General features: G+C 59.2%; 9 protein-coding genes across 9 annotated transcripts; 4 read left to right on the top strand and 5 right to left on the bottom strand.

The window, feature by feature from the left end:
• Window positions 1-1,075: 1,075 nt before the first annotated feature.
• Window positions 1,076-5,048, top strand: SPRG_19874 (hypothetical protein; the record flags this gene model as incomplete). Its single annotated transcript, XM_012344711.1, has 7 exons — window positions 1,076-3,430; window positions 3,478-3,649; window positions 3,702-4,143; window positions 4,203-4,472; window positions 4,520-4,651; window positions 4,699-4,750; window positions 4,797-5,048. The coding sequence occupies 7 exons, from the start codon at window positions 1,076-1,078 to the stop codon at window positions 5,046-5,048; spliced, it is 3,675 nt and encodes a 1,224-aa protein (XP_012200101.1).
• A 204-nt stretch (window positions 5,049-5,252) lies between these two features.
• Window positions 5,253-6,307, bottom strand: SPRG_19875 (hypothetical protein; the record flags this gene model as incomplete). Its single annotated transcript, XM_012344712.1, has 3 exons — window positions 5,253-5,735; window positions 5,784-5,869; window positions 5,914-6,307. The coding sequence occupies 3 exons, from the start codon at window positions 6,305-6,307 to the stop codon at window positions 5,253-5,255; spliced, it is 963 nt and encodes a 320-aa protein (XP_012200102.1).
• A 1,119-nt stretch (window positions 6,308-7,426) lies between these two features.
• SPRG_05436 (hypothetical protein) lies at window positions 7,427-8,628 on the top strand (the record flags this gene model as incomplete). The annotated part of the gene is made up of 3 exons (XM_012344681.1): window positions 7,427-7,573; window positions 7,622-8,291; window positions 8,335-8,628. The coding sequence occupies exons 1-3, from the start codon at window positions 7,440-7,442 to the stop codon at window positions 8,626-8,628; spliced, it is 1,098 nt and encodes a 365-aa protein (XP_012200071.1). The 5' UTR covers window positions 7,427-7,439.
• Window positions 8,629-8,697: 69 nt separating this feature from the next.
• On the bottom strand, window positions 8,698-10,016 carry SPRG_05437 (hypothetical protein; the record flags this gene model as incomplete). The annotated part of the gene is made up of 8 exons (XM_012344682.1): window positions 8,698-8,793; window positions 8,841-9,014; window positions 9,067-9,156; window positions 9,209-9,319; window positions 9,371-9,435; window positions 9,498-9,676; window positions 9,723-9,935; window positions 9,979-10,016. 8 exons carry the CDS (start codon window positions 10,014-10,016, stop codon window positions 8,698-8,700), a joined length of 966 nt encoding a protein of 321 aa, XP_012200072.1.
• A 1,053-nt stretch (window positions 10,017-11,069) lies between these two features.
• On the top strand, window positions 11,070-12,387 carry SPRG_19876 (hypothetical protein; the record flags this gene model as incomplete). Its single annotated transcript, XM_012344713.1, has 10 exons — window positions 11,070-11,078; window positions 11,122-11,189; window positions 11,237-11,282; window positions 11,330-11,407; window positions 11,455-11,547; window positions 11,600-11,734; window positions 11,781-11,957; window positions 12,004-12,104; window positions 12,150-12,198; window positions 12,262-12,387. 10 exons carry the CDS (start codon window positions 11,070-11,072, stop codon window positions 12,385-12,387), a joined length of 882 nt encoding a protein of 293 aa, XP_012200103.1.
• A 1,696-nt stretch (window positions 12,388-14,083) lies between these two features.
• On the top strand, window positions 14,084-16,828 carry SPRG_19877 (hypothetical protein; the record flags this gene model as incomplete). The annotated part of the gene is made up of 1 exon (XM_012344714.1): window positions 14,084-16,828. The coding sequence occupies one exon, from the start codon at window positions 14,084-14,086 to the stop codon at window positions 16,826-16,828; it is 2,745 nt and encodes a 914-aa protein (XP_012200104.1).
• A 1,697-nt stretch (window positions 16,829-18,525) lies between these two features.
• SPRG_19878 (hypothetical protein) lies at window positions 18,526-21,161 on the bottom strand (the record flags this gene model as incomplete). Its single annotated transcript, XM_012344715.1, has 10 exons — window positions 18,526-18,804; window positions 18,848-18,994; window positions 19,043-19,439; window positions 19,489-19,630; window positions 19,686-19,868; window positions 19,923-20,037; window positions 20,086-20,719; window positions 20,767-20,878; window positions 20,925-20,973; window positions 21,027-21,161. 10 exons carry the CDS (start codon window positions 21,159-21,161, stop codon window positions 18,526-18,528), a joined length of 2,193 nt encoding a protein of 730 aa, XP_012200105.1.
• Window positions 21,162-21,693: 532 nt separating this feature from the next.
• On the bottom strand, window positions 21,694-22,470 carry SPRG_19879 (hypothetical protein; the record flags this gene model as incomplete). Its single annotated transcript, XM_012344716.1, has 1 exon — window positions 21,694-22,470. One exon carries the CDS (start codon window positions 22,468-22,470, stop codon window positions 21,694-21,696), a length of 777 nt encoding a protein of 258 aa, XP_012200106.1.
• A 403-nt stretch (window positions 22,471-22,873) lies between these two features.
• SPRG_19880 (hypothetical protein) lies at window positions 22,874-24,450 on the bottom strand (the record flags this gene model as incomplete). Its single annotated transcript, XM_012344717.1, has 8 exons — window positions 22,874-22,966; window positions 23,017-23,115; window positions 23,175-23,273; window positions 23,345-23,443; window positions 23,494-23,592; window positions 23,638-23,730; window positions 23,784-23,873; window positions 23,920-24,450. The coding sequence occupies 8 exons, from the start codon at window positions 24,448-24,450 to the stop codon at window positions 22,874-22,876; spliced, it is 1,203 nt and encodes a 400-aa protein (XP_012200107.1).
• Window positions 24,451-24,675: the final 225 nt, after the last annotated feature.

A 24,675-nucleotide genomic window follows, 5' to 3' on the forward strand; every position in this document is an offset into this window, starting at 1 on the left:
GAAAAAGCTGCCCACGAGCGAGCAACCCACGATGCAAAGACCAGTCGTGCGGTGCAGAGAAGAGACTGTACCTGGTAGACCGATAACGTGGCCGTGCACCCACCCGCCACGACGAATGATGACCACAACGCTTTCAAGGCCAAGTGCTATATTAGTGACCACTGCCAAGACTCGAGCGCTTTGCTCCGGATGCTGTGGTGCCGTTTTGATTGTACATGGACGACAACGAACTCGTACATCTACATCAGCTGCATCTACATGTACCATCTCAAGTCACCGCCGTGTGTTTCCGAGGTTGAAGTGCTTGTTCCTGCCTGGTCATGCAATGAATGATGCACCAAAGCAGATCGCTTCGTCCACTACACGGCTTGGCCACCGCATGCGCAGTGTAGCCTGATATGTGATAAAGGGTGCATGCTGCTCGTGTCACCGAAGCGTACTATGAACTCTAGTGTCATGGACGACCTCGTTGGAAGACAGAAGACAGGCTTACATGATCGCGCCATGTTTGCGTGAGCTCTAAATGCGACGATGGAGCTCTCTAAAGTGCGCTTCCAGCGCCCGTGTCCACTCAAGTCCGGATTTGCACATCCGGCGCGACCGGCGAGAGAACCCAAGATCAGCCCCGGCACCCACGTGAGAGGTACGACGATGCAGCCAGCCGCGCGCTCATGCAGTCTATGCACAGGCAGTGCATCATCTCGCCGATGGCTACAACGGCAAACGACCACCGCGAACGAACGGTGCTGCGAAGGCGACCTCCAGCGACCTGCCCAAGCATCGACGACGACGGCGGCTCGTCGTCCAGCGACGACGACAAGAATGACGAAGACGGCGACATCAAGGAAACAGCTATGACGAGTATGTACCTGGCACGACGCCGCTTGGCGAAGCTCTCTTGACGTTTTCGACCTGCAACCTCCCGACGCCCGATCCGCCGGTCGTGCCACTGACGCAGCTGCATCATGCGTGGCAGCGCTTGCCGTGGTACGTGCACACGTGTCTCGTGACGCTGGGGCTGCTCGCGTGGTGGTTTTCGTTCCTCGCCGTCTTTAGCGTCCTCTCGTCGCGGTCCATGGCCCAGCAAATCGTGACGGCCGGCATGCTCCTTCTCGGCGCCGGCGCGCTCTACCTTCTGCTCATTTTCGTGCTTGTCCAGCTTCCGTGGACGTCGGCGTTGGGCGCATCGATCTGGGCGCGCCTCCACTTGACGCGGGCGCCCGCCGACAGCCGCGTGCTCGTCGAGCCGTGCATCTGGGTCGCGCTCGTCATGAGTTCGTACGCGCTCTTCCATAGCTTCGCGCTCTCCAGCATCATCGGCGGCGTCGCGGGCATTGCGCTCGTCCTCGTAGGGGACGTCGTCCAAGTCTACTTGCACATCATCGGCAGTGCGAAAGCGACGCCCTCGGACGAGCAGCCGCACAGCCTCAAGGTCGTCGTCATGACCATCGCGATCGCGTCGATCGTGCACGAGTGCCACGCGCTCTTCTGGAGCGTCCTCAACGACGGCGCGCTCGTCGTGTGGCCGTACCTGCTCAGCATCCTCGTCGGCGTCTCGCTCATCGTCGCCAGCGAGCTCCTGCTCTTGTACGGCCCGACGCGCTACGCCGGCGTCATCTTGCAGTCGCGGGTGCTCCGCGCGCGTGACAATTGGCGCCTGCACCCGTTCCGGTCCTTGCTCGAACTCAGCTTTGTGCTCTTGGTCTCGATGCTCGGGTACGGCTACTTTGGCGAACTCCTCATCTCGCTTCAAGTCGGCACGCTCGCCTGCACGGTTTTTATCTTGACGGGCGAGTTGTATCTCTACCCGACACGGAGTAGCATGCGCCACGGCCGCGCCGTCGACGACCATCACTGGATGAAGCTGCTTCCATTGCTCTGCGTCCTCACGTTCATGCTCTACCACGTTGGCTTTATCCTCGCGCGGCAGGTGCGACTGCTCCTACCGCTGCTCAACATCCTCGCCCTCGGCGCAACCGTGCGGCTCTGCTTGCCCCGGAAGTCGTGGCTCCGACGCATGCTCTGGCGGCGCCTCGGCACGATGTTCATGCAGACCCATCCGTGGCAAGCGACTTGGGAGATGGTCGCGCACTGTGCGTTCACCGTCTTCTTGCCGACCGAGACGCCGTTTTTGGTCTTTGTGGGCGCGAACGTGCTCTTTGACATTTGGATGGTCGCGGCCGAGCGCGTCGGCACGCAGCTCTGGGACGCCGTGTCGCTTGTGCAGTACGCACCGTCCTTGCGCATCACGCTCTCGGGCCGCGACATGCCATCGATGCCCCAGTCGCACGCGGCGCTGTGGGATTTCGACCCGCCACCGATCCTCGCGACCAACGTCGTCTTGAATAATCGCCACGACCTCTCAATTCCACTGTGCACCTTGATCAACCTCCTCGTCCTCTTCACGTCCCTCACGTCGCTCACGGTCCTTGTCACGACGCGACTCTCAAGTGCGCCAACGACGTCCCTCGTGCTCGTGTACACGCTCTGTCTAGCGACGTGTGCCGGCTTGCTCCTTGGCAGTGTCGCCGACGGCCACTACTACGCGTGGCTCCGCCGTCGGCTCTACGCCTTTTTAAAAGACCAAGTCGAGCGCTTCCCGCTGCAAACGTTTGTCGAAGTCGCCACGTGGCTCGGTGTCTGCATTGGGTCGTACGCGCTCTCGGGCTGGCTCGTCTTTGCAATTGGGCTCGCATCGCTCTCGACACTAGTCGTGCTGCTCGGCGGCAAGTACGTGTCCAGGCGCCTCGTGGCACAGCGCGACGATGCGTTCTCGGCCACGTGCGCCCTCGTCTTCTTCGTCTGCTTGATGACGTATGCGACCGGTCTCTGCCTCTACTACATTTACTGTCACTTTCGGCGCATCGAGGTGGCGTTCTGCCTCGCCACCTTGTCGGGCGTCGTCTTTGTCGCGTCCAGCGAGCTCTGCCTTCTCTGGGAACCGTCCCGGGTCGCCGGCATGATTCTCCAAACTCGGGTGACCCACGCGCGGACCAACTGGCGCCTCGAGCCGGTCCGGTCGTTTCTCGAGCTCTTTGTGTGGGTGGGTGTCACGTACGGGTCGTTTGAGTTGTACCAAGATGTGGTCCTCGCACTCCAGCTCGGGACGTTCTCGGGCATTGTCGTGACGCTCTCGGGCGAGTTTTTTCGGTCGCAGACGCACGTGCTCTTCCCCGACGGCGACGTCGCGGCGCAGAGCAGCAACCGCCCCAAAGTGCTGCCGCTGCTCTTGTTGTTCGCGTACGTTGGCGCGGGCACGTTCCAGTGGATCTTTGAGCACCTCCGGCGCCTCGAAGTCATGGTGTGCCTCGCCACGATCGCCGGTATCGTCTTTCTCTGCGTCGCGGACGTGCTCGTGCTCTGGACACCCACGCGCTGGGCCGGCCTCATTCTCCAAGACCGCTTTCTCCAAGCCAGCGCCAACTGGAACGTACGTCGACGTTGCTTGGACGCGTAGTACGATGTACTACCACGTAGATGCACCCGGTGCGGTCGTTTGTCGAGCTCGGCTGCTTTCTTGGCGTCATTTACGGCAGCCACGCGATCTATGGGGACCTCTTTGTTGCCGTCCAGTGCGGCACGCTCTCGGGCATGTGCGTCGCGCTCATCGGCGATCAGCTCAAGTCGCAGCGCGGCCCGATCCCATCCCGTACGCTCTCCCCTTCGTATCGGAACTCATCGACCTCGCGATCGTCGTTTAGATGCCAAGCAGCACCGGATTCTGCCGCTGCCCATCATGAGCGTCCTCGGGCTCGTCGGCGTCGTCGCCTTCAACACGATCTACACGCACCTCCGCAGCATCGAAGTGGCCTTCGTCCTCGCCACCTCGAGTAGCATCGCCTTTGTCGTCCTCGGCGACATGTTTGTGATTTGGCGCCCGACGCGCTACGTCGGCCTGATCCTCCAAGAACGCATTTTGAACGCCGCGCACAACTACAGCAGTCGCCGGCTCCGGTCGTACGGCGAGTTTGGCACGGCCACAACTGCCTTGTTTATCGCGTACCGCTACACGCTCGACGTGCTGGTGGCCATGCAAGTCGGCACGTTCACTGGCATCGCCGTCTGCGTCGCGAACGAGACGATCACAAATTACGTGTCGGCCTACAAGCAGCGCATGGTGTCGCTCGCCGCCGGCCACTCGGAGTAGGCCATCATCGACTTGTGTGTGCGAGATACGATACATCGAATGGTTGTTTGTGTAGCGGCCAAGAAGACGCCCACTTGCTCGCGATGCCGTACGAAGTCCTCTTTGAGATTGCGCGGTTTCTGACGCCAGAAGAATTGCTGGTCGCGCGCGCGACGTGCCATAAGGTCAACGACCTCTTGCGGGCCGAGTCGGCGCGCTTCTGGCTCCATGCGCACCTGCGCCGGCAGTGGAAACGCTACGGCTTTGGGCCCGACCGCCGCCCGATCCGCCGCAGTCTTATTTATGAAGCGTGGAAAGCGCTGGTGCCGAATCTCTGGGCTCCCCGGTACGTCGTTGACGTACGCAGCATGCGAGGAGGCGAGATATGCGTAGAAGTGAGCCCGCGACGCTGTTGACAGCCAAGATTGCTTGCAATCGGGCTCTCAAGTGGGTCTACTTGAACGCAGACTGGATTCGCAGCCAAAACTTGCCGCCGCTATCGACGCCGCCGCCCACGACACTCGTGTACCAACAACTGACTCTCGACTCGATGGATGACGACACTGCGGTAGGTTGCGCGCCACGGACCCGGGCTTCCAAGTGTTTCGGCATTTACCGGACAAGGTAAGCTTGTGTGCATCGTCTTCTTCCAGCATATATTGGGGTGTAGGATGTGCTTGGCGTGGAGCTTCAGAACAACCGCCATGGGGACGATGATGGATCGATTGACGTCATCCTCGTACCGAGTCGGCTCTACGCCAAGCTGCAAGCCGACCCGTTCAGCTTTGTCGTCTCGGAAACACTGTACGAAGTCGAAGCGTGCTCCTCCGGCCACCTCGTTAACGCTGCGTTCGTCGCCATGGCGGTGCTGTGCCTTGGCCACGCCGTGGCCCGCGTCGTAGGAACCATCCCTAGCCCTTGAGGCAAAGACTGCATCGCCACGACCAAAACAAATGTACATTGTTGATCACATGTCGTCTTAACGTCGGCTCGGCTCTCTGGAACGCAAGAGACACAGCGACGTAGAGCCATATATTATCTGGTTGACCTTGTCCCGCGCTAGTATCGCAGCGGTCGTCGACACGCCTCCGAACCGACGCATAGAGACTCGAATGGACATGCGTATTTAAAAGTGGCTGGAAATGAAGCGCTTGGAGCTCATGCGGAAGGCAAAGGCGGCGGCGCCAATGATGCCCGAGTCGTACCCGACCGACGCCTTCTCAATGACGACGGGATTGGGCAGCCGCGTCCACGTGTACTTGTTGTACGCATCCCGGATGCGCTGCATGAACGGCTCGCCCGCCTCGGCGAGGCCGCCCGAGAACACAATCATTTCCGGGTCCAGCGTCCGGCAAAAGTTGACGCACGCGAGACCTAGGTAGTCGGCGACCTCGGCCACGAGTTCGTTGCAGACGTCGTCGCCTTCGTCGGCAAAGCCAAACACCATCTTGGCTGTGATCGTCTCGATCGGGACGCTCGCGAGGCGCGTCATGACTTCCGACGACGACGCGCGCAGCTTGGCTTGGCCAATGAGCGCCGACGCCGAGCTGTACTGCTCGAGGCACCCGCGCTGCGTGCACCCACAGAGGCGGCCGTTCGGCACCATGATCTAGCCGTTCATCAGATCACATAGAAAACACTGGATGGTTGGTCGTACAATGTGGCCGCCTTCAATGCAGCCCGTGCCACCGGCCACGATCTCGTCGTTGTTGACGATACCAAAGCCGACGCCGGTTCCAAGCGCTACCCATGCAGATAAGGTCATCGCAACAAGGACGTAGTCGTACTCAGCATGACAAAGTTCTTGGTGCTGGCAGCGGCACCGACCCAGTGCTCGGCCGCGACGGCGGCATCGGCGTCGTTGACGAGGATCGTGGGCACACCAAGGCTCGTCTTGAGCGACTCTTGCAGCGGCACGTCCTTCCAGTTGGGAAAGTTGGCGGCCGCGTGCACGATACCCGAAGAGATTTGGCCCGGGCAGCCAACGCCGACACTCGTGACGTGTGTCCAGTTGGAGCCATGGTCGGCGACGCACTCCTTCGCGAGCGCCGCGCAGAGCGCAATGACGGCGTCCGGTTCGCGGTCCGAGATCTCGCGCTGCGCGCGGAAGAGCATCTTGCCTTCGAGCGAGACAAGGCCGACCTTGACGCTAGTGCCACCCAAGTCGATACCAACAAACATCTTGTTGTTTGTTGCAGAGGAATTGAAAAATGCAGCGTCGTCGGTCATCCTTGTGGGCTCGTTGCGCTGTCCTTTCTGCCGCTCGTGCGAGATGCGTTGTGATTGGCTGAAATCTCACATTGCGCTTTGGACCGCACCATCGTCCCACTCTTGGAGACGCTGCGCGATAACTTCAAGCGTCATCGAACGCCTCTTGGCCGGCCATGGGATCGATCCAGCTGGCCCGCACGTGTTGTTTGATACCTTGGGTGGGCCGCACACGGCTTTGTGGTTGAAGTTACCATTAGAAAAAACCACTCGATGCTGTGCACTGCTTGTGGTGTGCCTAGGAGTATTATTGGCGCGTGTCCCTCGCTCAAAACCAGCTAGCTTGTAGAACTATGCGATAGCAGCGCATCTCGAGCATTCCTATTCATTCCCATAGACACGGCGTTCGGTGTCAATGGATCGCATGGCGCATTTCATTGAAACTCGGGCAGCAGTCGTCATCGGTGCACGTTTCGGAGACCTCTTTGTTGACGTAGGAGGGTCCTCTTTCCACTCATGCTTTCTACGATTCAGTTGATGTCGCGTCGAGGACGTTGAGTGATCTCTTGTATCTTGACCTTCCGAGTGCGATCGATGGAGGTAGGAACTCGACCCGACGAGGCTCACCGCACGTCAAAAGCTACATACTGGACGAATATGACTTGCACTACGTTTTAGGATGCTGACCAAAAGACCAAACGAGCGTCGCACCGGTCGTTGACGACCTCTCCAAGCGGTTTCGCTCGGCGTTGCTGGCGCTTGTATCCGAACATCATATCCATATCCAGATGACGCGCCATCGCGCCACGATGGAACATAATGTCCTCTCGACGCCACCAGTGGTGGCAGCGCAGCATCGTGAAGACATTATTGGAGAGTTTCTACTATTGGATCTAGAGGTGCGTGGGTGGTATGCACTCTGCGAATCGTTCGGTGGAGGGCGTCGAGTGTGGGGTATCCAAAGCACACGCGTCAGATCTCACCGACATTGGCGCCACTTCCGCGCGGCCGTGGAAACTGCAAAATTAAATAATATAAATCAAATCTTTAAAATATGTTGCCGTCCGGATAAGATGGCTGGCCTCACGCCATAGCTTCTTTGACGATGGAGGCCAGCAAGAAGCGCAAGCTGGGGTCGGGCGAGGCCGCGGACGCCCCGGTCCAAGACGATACGAAGGTGCTCATGCGCCTCCTCGAGCCCTTCTCTCGCGACCAGCTCGTGGCCATCTTGGTCAGCGCGTACGTGACCTACTCCCATGCAGCACGAGCTCATGGCAGCGTCGATAGGGCCATGCAGCACAACTCGATCTTGACCGAGATCAAGACCATGGCCAGCACGGACGTCGTGCACCGCAAGATCTTTGTGCGCGGTCTTCCGTGGGACATTACGAGCGACCGGCTACGCCTGCATTTTGTCCAGTTTGGGCCCATCGACGACGCGATCGTGATCATGGACAAGGCCACGGGCAAGAGCAAGGGCTTTGGCTTTGTGACATTTGCCGATATGGAGGCAGCCGACCACGCACTCGAGGCGCAGCCGCACGACATTGACGGGCGCAAGTGCCCGTGCAACTTGGCGGCGACCCACGAGTCGTCGTCGTCGCGGCAGCGGGCCGACGTCGCTGCGTCGTACCAAAAGGCGCCGCCCGCCGCCTACACACCACCGCCAGCAACGCCGTACCCACCGCCCGCGCCAAGTCATGCGCCATCGTCGTCGACAAGCGGCGATGCGGGGCCGCCGGGCGACGAGACGGACCGCAAGCTCTTTGTGCGAGGACTGCATTGGGACACACAGGTCGAGACGGTCACGACCGAGTTTGCCAAGTACGGCGAGATTGAAGACATCTCGGTCATGAAGGACCGCCAAACGGGCAAGTCCAAGGGCTACGGCTTCATCGTCTACCGGCACCAAAACGCCGCCAAGCGCGCGTTGGCGCAGCCCATGAAACTCATCGAGGTAGCTACTTGCACTCGATATCGCCGCTCACAAGAGTGATTAGGGGCGGAATACGCACTGCAACTTGGCGTCGCAGCCGACACGCGGCAACAACAACAACGCTGCTGCGAGCCATCACCACGCCCAAAGCAGCCATGCACACCACCCGCCGGGACCACCGTTCCACGCGCCACCCATGCAACCGGCGTACCCGCCTCCAATGTACATGGTGCCCCCGTCCTATGGCATGCCGCCACCGCCCTACGCCGACCCGGCCGCGTATCCTGCGTACCCGCAGCCGCCACCCATGCCTGGCTACGGCTACCACATGCAGCACCCGCCGCCGCCGAGACAGTAGGACGCCGTTGAATCCTTGTAGACTACGCACACCAATACACAATCGCATGGCCTTATACAGCGTAGCGTCTCACGCGGCAATGGCCTTGACGTGGCGCTGGAAATCTTGCGCCTTGAGCTCGCACTTGGTGTCGTCGCAGAGGGGCGAGAGCGCCGACCGGTCGATCTAAAGCATGGGAGATGCAGGGGTCGTATCGGAGAGAGTGCGGCTACCTTTTCAAAGAAGAGGAGACCCGCATAGCGCTCAATCATGTCAAGCGGCATGAGGAACGAACGCAGCGGTGTCTTCTCCGCAATGCCTTCGTTGGGCAAAACAAAGCCCGCGGCCAAGTACTTCTTGGTGCCAGCCTTGTCCGTCTTGGACGGTTTGGCCGCAACCAAGACAACCTAGAGCACACCAAGAGACATCAATACACCGAGGTACCGACACCATTAGAACTTTGAAAAAATGAGTGGGCACGGCGACGCCGTTCAAGGGCGTGCCCAGAATCGGGTACGAGACGCGGTACCCGTCGCCCTTCTTGTCCTTCTACAGTCATTGAATGATTAGGTGCGAGAGAATATATTGGACAAGCGTCAACCGTCGGCAAGAAGAGAGGACCCGTGATGACGTAGACGCCATCATATTGGTTGGCCAAGTGCCGCACAAAGCCTTCCACGCGCGACCAGTACCCGCGGTTGAACTTGCCCACCTACTTGGACGCTCAGATACAACTGTACACGAGAGGGCACGAGACGACGACCTGCGGCGAAATGTTGGTCATGAGAAAGCTTTCGTTCACGGCGACTTGGGACGTCGACATATCGCCTACACATCGATGCACCATGCATGAGCGAGGTGGGACGCATGCAGACAGTAAGTAGCTGTACGGGCTGGCGCCAAGTGACCACGGTCGTAGCCGCTGTTGTGGTACTCGGATGGCGTCACTCGGAACGGCGGCGGCGTCGACAAGTCGCCCTTGAATGACGCCTTGAGACGGTTTACGTCCGGGCTCTTCTCTAGCGACGCCTTTGTGATGTACTCGGCGACCCACGACGGATTGCGGAGCCTAGGCTTTCATCAGACACACAAGTTCAAAGTGACGGAGAGTGGACCGGCGATCGTAGCTCAAGACGTAGCCTTCGCGAACCTTGACATTCTGGAGCGATGGAGCGCCAAAGCGCACGGCTTCATGCACGGGCGCCACCGAGTCGATGACGTCGGTCGTCGGAACGGGGCGGTCGTCCTCGTCCGGAAGGAGAAACTCGATGGCGGCCAGTGTCCCGGCGGCGCCAAGGACAATACCACCAAGGCCAACGCTCAGGAGCCTGTGATGACGCTGTTAGATGAGCAGGCGAGAGCACGACGAACCGCTGGAGCGGCAACCTCGTTGCGCGTCGTCGCGCCATTGCTGCGTGTCAACAAATAAAATGCCTCCAAGCACGCCATGACATGTGATTGGCCATATATCGATTTATTTTGAACCAATCCGCTGCGATCCACTGGTTGTGCGCCGCGATTCCGAGCACTCCGAAGGCCACATTCCTTTTGAAAATGAAATCGCTCATACTTTGCATGTCGATAGCCCATAAGTTTGGGAGCACGAAACACCAAGTCGCACCATCGTGCGTGACCTACAGCAGGAGAAAGGCCGGGCGAAAGTGGATGCCGAATTGTACTGAATCTGGCATCGCGTCGGATTTGAATGTGGCATATGCCAGATTTAAGGGCGGACGTGCTTGATTTGGCGGTTTCTATAGAGGCAATGGCAACCGTACTATCAGTTGCCTCGCGACCGTGGACCGTTCTCTCTCGTCAAAATCCCAGCTTGAGCCGGCGTTGTCGACGGCCGTTTTAGCTTTGCGCATCTTGTTGGTCGTGCCATCAGTGGCATCGGCACGAGCTTTCTGCAGCCATCCAAGAGCTCGACCACTCGTTTGGTCGGCTCGCTGGGGCTACGTCGTCGCAGTGTGTCTGTGGCGACACCTTGCGCATGTATCAAGACGAGAAGGCGGCGCGAACTGCCTACCAATCTGTCATTTTTGCCGTTTCGATATGGTCCCGGTACCTCTCGACGGGCGTATTTCGTGCCCCATTTCGGACACACAGCTCGTGCATTGTTATCGAACTCGGAACTCGGTGCTTTTGACAGCAACCTTGCGCTGCTGCGCCGCCGAGCGTACCATCTCGGCCACATGTGCGCCGCCGAGCGTACCATCTTGGCCGCATGTGCGCCGCAGTGTACATATGTGATGCATGGACGCATTGTTGCGTGAGCTGCGTGTCGCTGGACGACGCAGGGACTCCACGCACTGCCTCCAGCTGATGTATATTGTCTTTCTCCGTGCTATAGAAACATGGCCTGTGCATTGCTATGCGTTGCTGATGACGGGTGCAATGACACCAAGGATTGCGTGTCAGTAGCCACCTTATCCGGATATCCGGTGGGAATCGGACAAGCCATGGCACTGGTACGTCGACGCAGCCCGCGAGACGATGCGAACGACGAGGTAGAGCCCCGAGGAAGACCGGTACTTTGGCTCGAAGCTTCTCTTCCATGAAGTCCAGACCTTGCTCTTGATGTACGCGTCCTTCACGCTCGCTACCTCATCCTCAAGCGCAAGTGCAGGACGCCCGAGGTCGACGCCACGCCCGACGACAAGGACGCGCTTACGGTACGCGCAGCGTGATGCCCATCCTTTGCTTCACCCAAGCATGGCAGATTGCGCGCAAGCTCTTTGCCGTCGGGGAAGCGCAGCAGTACCTAACGTTGCAGCTGTCGATGACGCCGACGTCCGAGGTGCCACGTCCGCAGCGACGCCAAGCTCATGGCTTTGCACCGCGTAGCCAGCGCTGCTGGGCTTGACGCCCCATGCAATCCGAGCCGCGTGGGGTCTTCGAGACCCCGACCACGTCGACAGCTTGCGCGAGCGCATTCGGGTGAACCTCGCCGCCTTTCCATGCGATCGCATCCCACTTCTTCATCCTTTAGGCCTCGCTCCTACCCGACGTCGAGCGCCGCATCAAGGACAAGTGCCGACTGCTATGCGACGTGACGAGCCCTCTGCAAGGAGACACGCCGTCGCTGCCGTTCGCGTTCGCCGAGCAGCTCCCCGAAGCACTTTCGGTACCAAGCTACACCGTCGGCGACAAATACTGAAGTCTCTCTCTAGGCGCTCCAAGCTGCCTCGAGTGCTCTGGAGAAAGAGCTGCTCGCGCTTGAAGAAGCCCACGATGCTCGCGTCCAAGAATTGGGGGCGCTCGTCGAGGCCATGGGCACATTGCTCCTGCGCACAATCCGCGTCCGCGACCAGTCGCCGTTTGTGACCAAGAAGATTGCCTGCCTCGAGGTACTCCCGTCGCCGACGTCCGAGTTGTCATCACGCTCGTGTGCAGGCGTACATTAGTGCCATGCACGAAAAGACGGCGCTGCTCACAAAGCAAATGCTCACCGAGACGTACACGGAGCGCAAGCTCCACGCATTGCGCGCCGTTCGGTACGCCTGTCCTGGACCACGATGGCAACACACCATCCTCGGTAGACACGAGCTCGAGGGTCGATACGCATCGGCACAGCAAGCACAGAACGAGGTCGACCTACTACGACGCTTGCCCTCTTGACTGGACACAGCTCACGACTGGATCACGTTGTAGCTTCATGCACGGCTGCAGCAGTACGAGCTGCTCGGGTCTGCGTTTGCAGCGACAGCCGACCAGTACGCCGTCGTGCAGCGCAAAATTGCCGAGAAGGAGACATGGATCGCATCCCTCGACCTTTAATGCAACGTACAAGACATAGATGGTGACGTGCATTCGTTGAGGAGGCAGACGACTTAGGCTTGCCGGAGCACGGATGCTTGCAGCGCATGGACGTCGTACGTGGCGCGCGCGTTCTCTTCACGCGCGCGGAGCTCGTCGTAGACAAACTGCGCTTGCTGGAGCTGTCCCAAGAGGAGTCTCTTCTTCTTCTCCATGTCGAGGAGGATCGTCTTGGTCTCTTGGATCTCGCTCTTGGCCTCGACGACCTTGGTCGCCCACTCGGCGCGCTGCGGCTGCAAGATCGCGTCCATATAGCGTTGCTCCTCTTCAATCTGCGATGCCATGTTCGCAGTGGTCTCTGCGGGCTCGACGAGGTCGGCTTGCATCTTGGCCGTAAACGCGGCCCACGTAGTCACCTCGGCGGTACGCGATGCCATGACGGCGTCGAGTCGGGTCTGCCACGCTTGGCGCTCGGTGGCGGCGGCCGCAAGCATGCCCAGAACATGCCCCTTGTGCTCTTCGAGGGAGCGTTCTTCGTCCTCGAGCCGCCACAGCGTCGCTGTCTCGTTGCAGCTCGTCGCCTTAAGGGCCATCTCGAGGAGCAGGAGGCGACGGCCCTTCTCCTGCTGGGTCTTCTCCATGCTCGTGGCCGCTGCCCATCTAGCATCATGTGCTTTCTCGCGCCTGCGCTCCTTAGGTCCCCAGCACCGCGTCCATGGGTCGCGTACCCTTGCGTCCCGTCCTGGCCTTGGTCCATCTCGATCTTGGATTTCGAAAATGACCGACTAAAGCGGTCTCTGTAGTCGATCCCAGTCGAGCCGTTTCGACTAAACAGCTGTGCGCACCAATGATACGCCGTTGATGTCAACAGGATCGAACCTGTCATCTTGTTCGGCACAGTATAAAACAGTACCACGTCCGCTAGTGTAAGCTTAAGCTTAGTCGAGTAGACCATTCTATACAGTATACAGACAGGGAGTACAGTACTGTATGCTGGCAGGAAGGGTCGATGAACGGCACTGATCCAAGTCGGTTCCGAATTCAAGCTATGTACAGTGCGCTCTTACTGCCGCTTCTTGAAGGTGTTGAAAACTTGACGCGACTGCTGACCACACTGCGACGCTGTTCCCATCACCTCCGGCCAGCCGTCGTGCTGGCACCGATATCGCTGCATAATATGCTGCGAGTCCAGCCGTCAAACCTGCTGCATAGTACAAGCTCGAGAGACGAGGACTCGTCCATCCGCATTCCGTGATGCGTGGTTCCATGATATACGTGGTATTACTGTAGTGTTTTGTGCGACGTGGCCTCAAGCCCATGTGCGCTTCGAGATCATGGCTGTGAGCTTGGAGAACAACATACACGTATTCTTGACCGAGATTTCGTCAGCTGAGAACAAGGCGGACGCGGAATGACCGTGCGAACGCTGGCCACGTACCGCGCTGGACGCTGGAGGAGGATGTCAATTCCTGGTGTGCCAGCGCAACCTTCAGCTTCCAGCCAGCTGACGAGATTGCGACAGAAGCCAGCTGACGCGATTGCTACTGGCGGTGCCAGGTGGTTAGCAGAGTGAGAGCTTCAACCAATCCAAGGCCATAACTTGACGCCATTGGCCCGAGGCACGCGCCGCGGCTCTGAACGCGCGCCCCACCGTTCCTCGGAGAATGTTCTCGCGATCCATCCCCTGGTTCACTTTAGAATCTCCTTGTTGCGTAACATGCTTCCGAGGATCACACTTCTGCTGTCGGCAGCTACTACGTTTGTGGCGGCGCAGGACGCGCCCGACCCGACGTACGGCGGTGCGCTCTACGCGTTCAAGGCCTACGTGTCGCCGCTCGTGTTGCCCCAGGTACTCGACATGACGGCCGGCGGCTCGCTCCAAATGAACATCGGACAAGTCGACAACCATGCGTGGGGCAACGGTATTCCGACGACCGCCGTCTACGGCTACGGCGTCGCCGGTCGTAATGTGTCGCACCCGGGCCCGACGATCCGCGTCAAGAAGGGCGTGCCCATCAACGTCGAGTGGTTCAACACGCTGGGTAGCTCGACGCACCTCCTCGGCCGGTACATTGAGCCGACGCTGCTCCGGTCGACGTCGGCGTGCTTTCCCAACTGCGGCATTCCCGTCATCACGCACGTCCACGGGCTCGAGTCGCCACCGCAGTACGACGGTCTCCCGCACTACTCGATCTACAAGAACCAGTCGTTCAACGCCGTGTACAACAACAAGCAAGGCGCGTCGACGAAAATGTACCACGATCACGCGATCGGCCTCTCGCGCCTCAACGTGTGGGCGGGTCTCTTTGGCCTCTACATCATCGAGGACCCTGTGCTTGACGCGTCGTACAACCTCGCCAACATGACCGACATCCCGCTCATGATCGCCGACAAGATCATCGACCCGAGCGGCAAGCTCCTCTACACGAGCGTCGTCACGTGTCCAACCACGGGCACGCTCTGGATGTCCGAGTCGTTTGGCGCTGTCAACACGGTCAACGGCGTCGTCATGCCGTACCTCGAGGTCGGCCAGGAAATGGTCCGCTTCCGCATTGCCAACATGGCCAACTCGCGCCACTACGACGTGCAGCTGCCGTTCGCCGACAAGTGCAAACTCATCGCGGTCGACTCGGGCTACGTGCAGACGCCGATGCCGGTCAATGCGTCGACGACGCTCTTCTCGCTCGAGCGCATCGAGGTCGTGTGCGACTTTACCAGTGTTCCCAACGGCACGACTTTTGATATTATCGACGGCGCCAACGACATTGCCTCGTCCTACACGTACGACCCGCGCGTGCTGCAGGTCCGCGTGGTAGCCAAGGCGTCGACGCCGGCCAAGGCCGTGACGCTTCCGAGTCGCATGACCAAACTCAAGGACCTCCAAGCCTTGTACAAGTCGACGAACGGCAAGCTGCGCACGATCACGATCGGTGAAATGACCGACATGAGTCTCTGTCCGACGCAGTCGATCTTGACGCAGTACGGCCAAGTCACGAATGTCTCGACGATCACCAACAAGCTCATGTGCACGCGCGGCAAGGTCGAGAAATGGCAGTTCAAGAACCCGACCGACGACACCCATCCGTTCCATTGGCACCTCGTCAACGTCCAGTGCGGCCCGGACGACGACCACATCAACAAGAACGAGCTCAAGGACGTGTACGTGATCCCGAACGGCCCGCTCGAAGACCGGACTCGCATCACGCAGGTCTGCTACGTGGCGTGCACGCCCGACGAGTTCCTTCTGGAAGGCAGTACGCGCGCGGCAGACGACTATGGCTTCTCGACCGACGAGCCGTACCTCGCGCACTGCCACATCATGGAGCATGAAGACAACAGCATGATGGCGTGGTTCCAGCTCATGAAGGAAGACGATACGAACCCGATCGACGACGGCACGGTGGTCTCGTCGACGCCAGAGCTCACGAATGCGATCATCTGGTCCGCCATCGGCATGAGCTTTGTCGGAGGCATGGCCACGACCTTGTCCGTGCTTGTTATTTCGATCCCGCGCCTCAATTTCATGGCTGGCGACAAGGCGCTCGCCATGACGTTTGCGCTCTCGGCCGGTGTCATGCTCTTCATCTCGCTTGTCGATCTCTTCAACGAGTCGATCATCAGCTTTCGCAACGCATGGGCGGTCGGCGGCTCGGAAGGCGTCGACCCAGAGCTCATCGAGCAAGGGCTGGCGCCGCCCGGCACCGTGGCCCCCGTGTGCGACCCGACGTGTGTCGGCTACGCGTGGCTGGCGACGACCGGCTGCTTCTACGGCGGCATTGCGATCATCTTGCTGCTCGAGATCATCGTGCACCGCGTGTTTGACTACCACACGAAGGACCTCGCGACGCTGGGCACCCACGGCCACGACCACCAGGACGAGCACGAGCTCATGGCAGGCGCCGTCGAAGTTCGCACGCCGACGGGCAAGGAGGTCGCCGACGACGGCACGCCATTGAGCTCCGAGCCCGACGACGCAGAGAACGGCGAGGCGAAGAAGTCGGAGCTGCGTCGCGCGGGTATTCTGACGGGTATCGCGATCGCGATCCACAACTTTCCCGAGGGCATCGCGCTCTTTGTCGCGTCGCTCCAAGGGCTCAAGACGGGCCTCGTGCTTGCTATTGGTATCACGTTGCACAACTTCCCTGAAGGTGTCGCGATCGCTGCGCCCGTCTACTATGCGACCAACAGCAAGAAGCAAGCGTTCTTCTGGACGGCGCTCAGCGGCATCGCGCAGCCGTGCGGTGCGTTCATCGGGTGGGCGACGGTCTCGGGCGGTGTGACGCCGCTGCTGTCAGCAACTTTGTACGGCTTTGTGTCGGGCATGCTCGTGTGCATCACGATGAAGGAGCTCGTGCCCGGCGCGTTCAAGTTTGGCGGTCACCGCTTCCTCGCGTCGTTTGCGCTTGGCGTCGGGATCATGGCCATCAGTCTTGTGATCCTCAAATTTGTCGGCAGTAGTTAAGAGACAACCTGGTATATAGACTTATACCTTTTCAATTACGACGGCGAGTTCGTGTGCGCAAGATCTTCACACGTTTTCATTGGTCATTTTTCAGGCATTTTAGCCAATCCAATGGGATGCAACGCCGCCCGCACCGAGCTTTTGCCGCTCGCATTGCAAAATAGCATCGGAAAATGAAATGGCTCCTATTCGGTCTCATGATAGAACACACTTTGGAGAGCACAGAACGCTACGCTCTGTGCTCGTCGAACCCGTGTAGCATCATTTATGCGTCGTCAAATATTTATTTGTGGTATGCGCCATTCTTGAACAGATATACCACATTTAGTCGCCCAACCTGGCACAAACCAATTCCACATACCAGGCGTGACTAGCTGGAGTCATCGCGGCCCACTCGTATAATGTATCTACAGTATGAAGGGGCTACGAGTCAGTCAACTCGTTTCCTTCGTATCCTGGCACCAATCAACCACCATGAAGCCAGCTGCCAGTACGCAGCATGGAGTTGAATCCGCGGCCATTTATGTGTTGTAAAGGTCCGAAAATCGGCGTGCATCGATGAACCGAACGCGATTTTGCAATCCATGCAACAAACAGCGCGCTCCGAAAACGTTGCAATCGAAGTTGTGTGGATTTGCGATACGCGCTTTGAACGTAGGGGGTGAAACGAACGCCCACTTCAACTGCGTGATGGTGCGTGGAGATCTTTCGGCGTCGTTGAAGTGCGTAGAGCGAAGAGTGATGACGTACCACGCTTCATCGATCGCTTTGATCGTTCGCTGCAATAGTTGCAATGGCTCCCGTGCCACCACTGTGAAAAAAGCCTATATAATATAGTATTTATCTCTCAACGGTCATCCGTGGTGCATGCAACGCTGCAGCAGCAACAACGACCGGCTGCCGTTGCTCATGCTACGACGACACAGCGTGTTGGTGTACCCGCAAGCTATGCGGCAGGTCAAGCTATCAGCACCATTTCGAACCCCACAACTCTTTCATGCCATCGCAGCCGACGCCGAGACAGGTCATGGATCGATGCACAGCCTCCGCCTCCTGCAGCGCTTGGGCTTAGCTCTTCAATTTCGACTGTGTGTTGGTGGGCGCGAGATCTTTCGGCGCCGCTGGGCGCCGTTGAGGGCTGCGGCAACACACGTTTTTATTGGTCACTTCTTCTGGAATTTTGACCAATCCAATGGCATGCCACTCGGCCCGCGCCGCTCGATGGCCGCTCGCATCGCAAAACACGACCGGAAAATGAAATGGCTCCTATTCTGTCTCATGATAGAATACACTTTGGAGAGCACAAAATGCTACGTCCTGTGCTCGTTAGACGCGTATAGCATAATTTATGCGCCATCAAATTGTTATTTGTTTTATGCGCCATGTTGTACCACATATACCACATTTAGTCGCCCAACCTCATGCGATTCACCAACCTAGCCTGACTAGGCGCAACTGGTGTCTTCGAGTCCTCTCGTATAATGTATCTACGATATGAAGGGTCTACGAGTCGGCCAACTGGTTTTCTTTGTATCTCGGCGCCCGCCCCCTCTCGGCGCCACATGTGACCTGGCATGTGCATCAACCACCATGAAGCCCGCTGCCAATACGTAGTTCGGTCATCCGCGTCGTTGCTCCTGCGATGCACTACATCATCAATAGTATCGAGCGCGCGATTGATATTTATTCTTGCACAGCTACGCGAGCGCATGTACGTTGGTGATCTTGCGCACCTTCCAGTACAAGTCGCAGAGCTGGGCTTCGACCGCAAGCAATGCCTCTAGCAGCTGCCGCGCTTCGACTGCGCAGATCCGACGCGGTGCGAAGAGCTCCACATACGATTCGTATGCGTGCGTCCACTTGGTTTCGAGTTGCAACAGCGCCTCGTAGCAGCCCGCGGCCACGCACGTTGGGTGTGCGGCTTTGGCTGCTCCACCCGCTGCCGGTGGTCGATGGCTCAGGACACTCGCGCGCACCTACGAGACACTAAAACACAACAGTAACAAGTCGATATCGTACATGGCTCAAGTCGCTCGCGTCCGAAACACCCAGCGTCAACAGCACTTCGCTTCCGACGTGGTCAGCCAAAAGCACCACGACATTGCCCGAGTGTACACGGACGCCCAGCACCGCACGCGTGCCATCGAGCACGATCGGATCGTCGAGCTGCAATTCCGACAAACAAGCCGCAGCGGCATGCTCACCGCGCGGTACCGAGAGGTGCAGTGTCCACAAAAGCGGCGCCAAAGGCTGCACAGCAATGGAGGCGTCGAGCATCCCCGCGGGGGCCCACAGACTGCGCGGACACGGCGCCCCGGGGCGCGGTACGTAGAGCTGTTTTAGCATGGCCGCGCTAAGCTGCGACTGCCGGGGTACGCCGGGCCACGGCGCGGCTTGTGCGAGCAGATGCACGTCCACCGTGTCAAGAGGCAGCACCAACGGGTCTTTGCCCTTGACGAGAAATACCAAGCGGCACGTGACACGGAGCAGCGCGCTGGAAATCACGGGCACGTGCGCCGACCAGGACGACCCAAGAGATGGCGGGCACGGTATACTGAACTCGCGCATATTGCTGCCAAGGGTGCTGTGCGACACAGTCATATGCAGCACCCTACATCGACCACCGTCACGCCAACGACACCACCGTAATACTGTAATACCATTGCTCCAGAGACAATGCGCCGTTAGTCGGTTCGAATGTGACGCCAATCAGCATGTCCTCGTTGGATGCGCTGCCAAACCCGAGCGATGGCTCGTGACGCCGACGTGTCGTCACTGTGCAGGCAACGACACTGGCGAGACCTACGCAGATCGTAGAGGTGTCATGCGTGACGTTGCCGGGGGAAGGAACGCCAACCGTGTGCCTGGACACGCTGGAGAAGACCAAACGCAGCCCCAAGGTTCGTCAAGGACCGGTCCAGCGCCTTGGAGGTGATGAGAAGCGAGGCTTTGGCGTCAGCGGCAGCCTGGATCGCGTCCAGCTGCGCCTTGATCGAGCGGTCCGTGCCGGCGCGACGGTACATGCCCACCTTTCCGTAGCCTACGTAGGTATAGCGTTCGCTCGTCGTTTTGCTTTTTTCCAGAACGAGAGGACCTTCGTGCATGGGCTCCACGGCCATCGACGGCGGCAGCTTGAGTACAAGAAGTTGACCGTTGCTCATCAAGCACGTCACGGCGCTCTCGCCATTACTGCAGAGCGCAACAACGTCCTAGTCACCGCCACGTCAACCGTCTTTTACACAGAAAAGAAGCCCTACGGGTGGCAGCGGCAACGCGACGGGCGGGTGCAGCGTGTCGTTGGAGACGGCGCGCGCCGACAGTGCGCCGTCCAGCGTACAGTACACCAGCGCTGCACACCCAGGTACGTAAGCGATCCTTTGGATCGCAGATTCCTTCCACGAGGTTGAGCTTGCTGGCGTGAGAAGCGTCATGTTGCCGCTGGCGTCTGCAATCGCAAGACTAGCACTTAGAGGCACAATGCCTTGGATGGCTGACGACGCTTCGTACAACACGCCAGCACAGAGCAGCGCACGCGCAGCACTGAGCACGGCAAAGCGCACGGAGCCGTCGCGGTCGCCCTGGAGCAACACGTGCTGGGCTGTCTCGGGCGCCTTCATGCGGGCGAGGAGCCAGCGGCTGAGGCCGGCGGCGGGCCGCGCGACAATACATGTCGACTGGTCCCCTTCGAGCTCCTCGAGTTCGACCGGCGCGTGCGGGCTCGAAAAGACGGTTGTGGGAAAGATGTTGCTGGTCGCTACAAAAGTAGACGCGTCGATGGCGCAGAGCGACTGTACACCAGGGAGACACACGATCGGTGCGACGGATGGGCTCGCGGACGACCGCCGGTGCTTCGCCCCAAGAGGCTTGTCGATAAGGAGGTCCTGCGCTGCGCTACAGTCGAGCATGAGCTGCCGCATGTACATGTAATGACGGCGTACTCTGGAGCGCGGGCGAGCGTGATGATATGATGCGTACTTTGCGTATTCGCCGAGGCGGTAGGCTTGGCCACCGACCATATATGACCCGTCGCGGTTGCTACTAAAATCGCATCTAGAGAGCCATGAGTGCAATCACATATGACCATGAGATGAACGACCTTCCATGATCTCAACGGCCACAATGGCGGCAGGCGCCTTGACGATGGTCTAGAAGACAGGCATACCATGACGACGACGCCTCCATGTATAGCTGCGAGTACGTGAACGCGGCCATCGGCAATGCAGTGGAGAAGGCGTGGCGCCACGCAGGCAGCAACTAGCCCGTCCTTGGCGCAGAGCTGCACTGCTCGACGGTCGGCGACGCGGGCGAGCCGAGCGCTCCGGGCAACTTGCATGGCCGAGTGCCGAGGTGCGGATTGGTCGAGCCATACGATATGCTGATTGGCCGTTTTAAAGTGAATTTGAACCAATCCATGACACCTAAAACCAATCCACATGCGGCGCCCGCGGCCCCGATCGGTTTGGGAGGCGACGAGAGGTCTGAAAATGATTTCGCTCATACTTGCCAGAGCGATAGGCGACGTGACGGGGAGTCTAAAACGCTACGCCACGTCGCTGTTCGAGACCTACAGCGCAAGAAATGGACTCTCAAAAATTGGATTTCGGGTTCGTGGATTTGCTTATTACTCTTGCAGCCTCTTTGTCCTTAGATTATTAACTCGTAAATCAAACAATATACACACCGACTAGGTCTTACGTGACCGATCCCGTCGAGGAGCCACCGTGCAGCACATTGCAGCTGTGAGCTCTGCACGTACGTACCCTGGGCCACAAACATGAGACGTTTACGAAGACACGATCTTCATCCCCTGCGTCTCATGTAGTACGCTGCCAGTATACAAGCCTCGTCGTTGAAGCAACTGGCTATCAATCGAAAAGGGAGCACGTGTTGTCTGGGATGACGTCGCCAAAATGGCGGTCATAAATGTGCTCGAGCTCATTGCCGACTGACCAGTGGACGTTTTCCTTGTACCGATTCGAGTACTGCTTGATTTTCCGAAGCAAGTGCTGGCGGCGCTCCCACGTCATGCGACAATTGCACACGGCGTACACGGACTGGTTGGCCTCGAAGACGCGCATGGCGACCTCGGACGTGCCTTCCGGAGGTGTCCACCGAATTTCGTGCGAGCGTTTGCAGTAGTAGCACGTCGCATCGTCGCCGTCCGGCGGGAGCTCGAGCCACGGCGATGGAAGCGGCTGCACGAGGTGGCGCTTCAAGTACGCATGGCAGCGCCGACATAAAATGCTCTCAAACTGCTCCTCTTTCGTAAAGAGCCACTGCGTCGGGTCTGCAACCGGCTCGTTCGACCACATGGACGCCGCTTTGGGGGGCGTGACACTTGACGCCGGAGGGTCCGCGCACAAGTTTGCGTCCTTGAGGTGCGGGAGGAGCTGTAGCCGGCTGGACGAAAGCGTGCGCGGACCGAGGTCGAGGTGGTGCGGGCCGCTCGCGATCGTAAACTTGCGCAGAAGGGTCGCGGTGCGCGGCGTGCATGGCGCGGCCGCCAAGTGCGACGAGCCCAAGCGCTGCAGGAGGCGGAGGCTGTGCACCGATCCATGATGACCTGTCTCGGCGTCGGCTGCGATGGCATGAAAGAGTTGTGGGGTTCGAAACGGTGCCGACGATAGCTTGGCCTGCCGCATCGCTTGCGGATACACCGACACGCTGTGTCGGCGTAGCCTGGGCAGCGGCGGCCGGTCGCTGTCGCTGCTGCGGCGTTGCATGCACAGATGACTCTATTTTTATGGACCCAAGATCAACCTTATTTCCACACGCAACCCCTGCGCATCGTTGCAGAGGCCCGCGAAAGGATCTGTGCAGAACAAGAAACTCGGCATGGAGCGCATGATGGAGGCACATCATCGGTCGACCTCGCTGACGTTTGATACGACGTCACTTGCATGCGTGTGCCCCTTGCGCCTTAAAGGAGAATTCTCTTCCGTTGCGCCACGCAGGCTCGTTACTACACGGATGGCGTTGGCACCGAATATGGTAGGCGGCCTTGTTAATATCCCAAGTCCTCGATGCTTGCACGGGACACAGCGCTCACACTGTCGTTCCTTCAGGGCTCTGGAGGAGGTGCATCATTTCACTCGACGTTTCCAGCGTTTCCGCGAGCTCGAGCACTGTGAGACCGTCCTAGGACCACACGTGAATCGATCGATGCATCGATAGCGTCACGTCCGTACGAGCGACCGCGCGATGCGATTGGCGCCCTTCTTGATTAGTACGTCGACGATGCCGACGTGGCCAAAGCGAACCGCGTTAAAGAGCGGTGTGCGGTCGTCCTAGGTTCCCATCCAACCAGCCGGTTAGGACAGGAGAGACACCAACCGATGGCACGTACGACGTCGGTGGCTTCCATGTTGGCACCAAACTTGAGGAGAAGCTTGACGGCCTTGACATCGCCCATTTCCGAGGCGAGCAAGAGGGCGGTCCTGAGATTCTAGCAACGCAAGAAAGAGATCAACAATACTGATGCACAGCGATGACAGGCATCAAGAGAGATGTGTGTACCGTGTCCGTGGTCTCGGTCTTGGCGTTGGCTTCCAGCAAGCTCTTGAGCGCGTTGCCGTGGCCCAACTTGACGGCGACAACCAGCGCGCTCGTGCCCGTCTACCATAGTATTTCCTTGGCACAAGTAAAATGTATCGATATATGTCTACCTCGTCGGTCGCATCGGGCTTGGCACCATGCTCCAAGAGGTACTTGAGAACGTGGAAGTGGCCACCCTTGAGTGCCATGAGCAGCGGCGTGCACCCGTCCTACACCAAATCTACCACCCGATCCACCGGCGGCAGTCGACCTACCACGCCGACGCAGTCGACTGCGACGCCCTTCTGAACCAGGCACTCGACAAATCCGAGCTCGCCAGCGGTGGCAGCATGCAGCAGAAATCCTTCCTAAACGTTGCAGCTTCCGTGCGAGCTGGAACATACAGGCAGGCAGAATGTACTTCGGAGTGGACGCCCTTGGGTGCAGCCTTGCGCTTGGTGGCGCCGACGAGGAACCCCATCGCGTTGGCATCCGGGTGGAGAAGACTTGCCTACACACATCGCGTCACCGCCGCCTGTCGTCGAGACGAGACGTACTGCATCGTGGCCGAGCACGGCTTGGTCATACGTCGTCGTCGGGTCCGAGCTCAAGGCGCCGGTCACATTATAGCGGTTGCAGAACCGGTAGTACCAGCCCCACGACGCCTGGAACTTGTCCATGGACGGGTACTTCTTGGCGAGGACGAGCGCGCGCTGCTGGATGTGCGACGGCACCAGCGCCACGTTGTTGAGCCGGAGCGCGCTCACCCACTTGAAGAGCTCGGTCTCAAACTCGACTTTGGCGCGGTCGCCGCCCCGCTTGCGGCCATTGCGGACGCCTTCGCGGCCCGTGGCGAAGCGCGAGAGGAAGATATCGCGGTCCTTGTATAGCTTGCGGATCGCGGCGGGCGTGACGCCGTACGCTTCCGCGAGCTGCTTCGTGGGCACCTTGACCGCACTCTCGCTGCTCTGCGCGCTCAGGATGGTCTCGAGGATCTCCATGCGCTGCTCGTCCGTGAGCCGCGCGCCCTTGCCGCGCTTCTTCTCGGTCGGCGCCTCCTCCACCGTCGTCGTCGTCGTCGGTGTCATCTTGCAGTTGACACGGAAACTTTCACGGATGGCACGCGTTGTTCAGTTAAGTATGCTACCTCTTTGTTTCGATGCAGTAGACTAGATATCAGAGGTTTGCAAGTGGCTAGATGCACGCCATCTTTGGGCCGACCACCATGCAGCGCGACATGACAAGCACGCATCCATGCAGCAGGCAGCGCTTGAACCAAACATCGAACAAGCGAGTGGCCGATCGCGCGCACG

This window comes from Saprolegnia parasitica, assembly GCF_000151545.1.
Source record: "Saprolegnia parasitica CBS 223.65 unplaced genomic scaffold supercont2.19, whole genome shotgun sequence".
NCBI classification, from domain to species: Eukaryota; Oomycota; class Saprolegniomycetes; order Saprolegniales; family Saprolegniaceae; genus Saprolegnia; species Saprolegnia parasitica.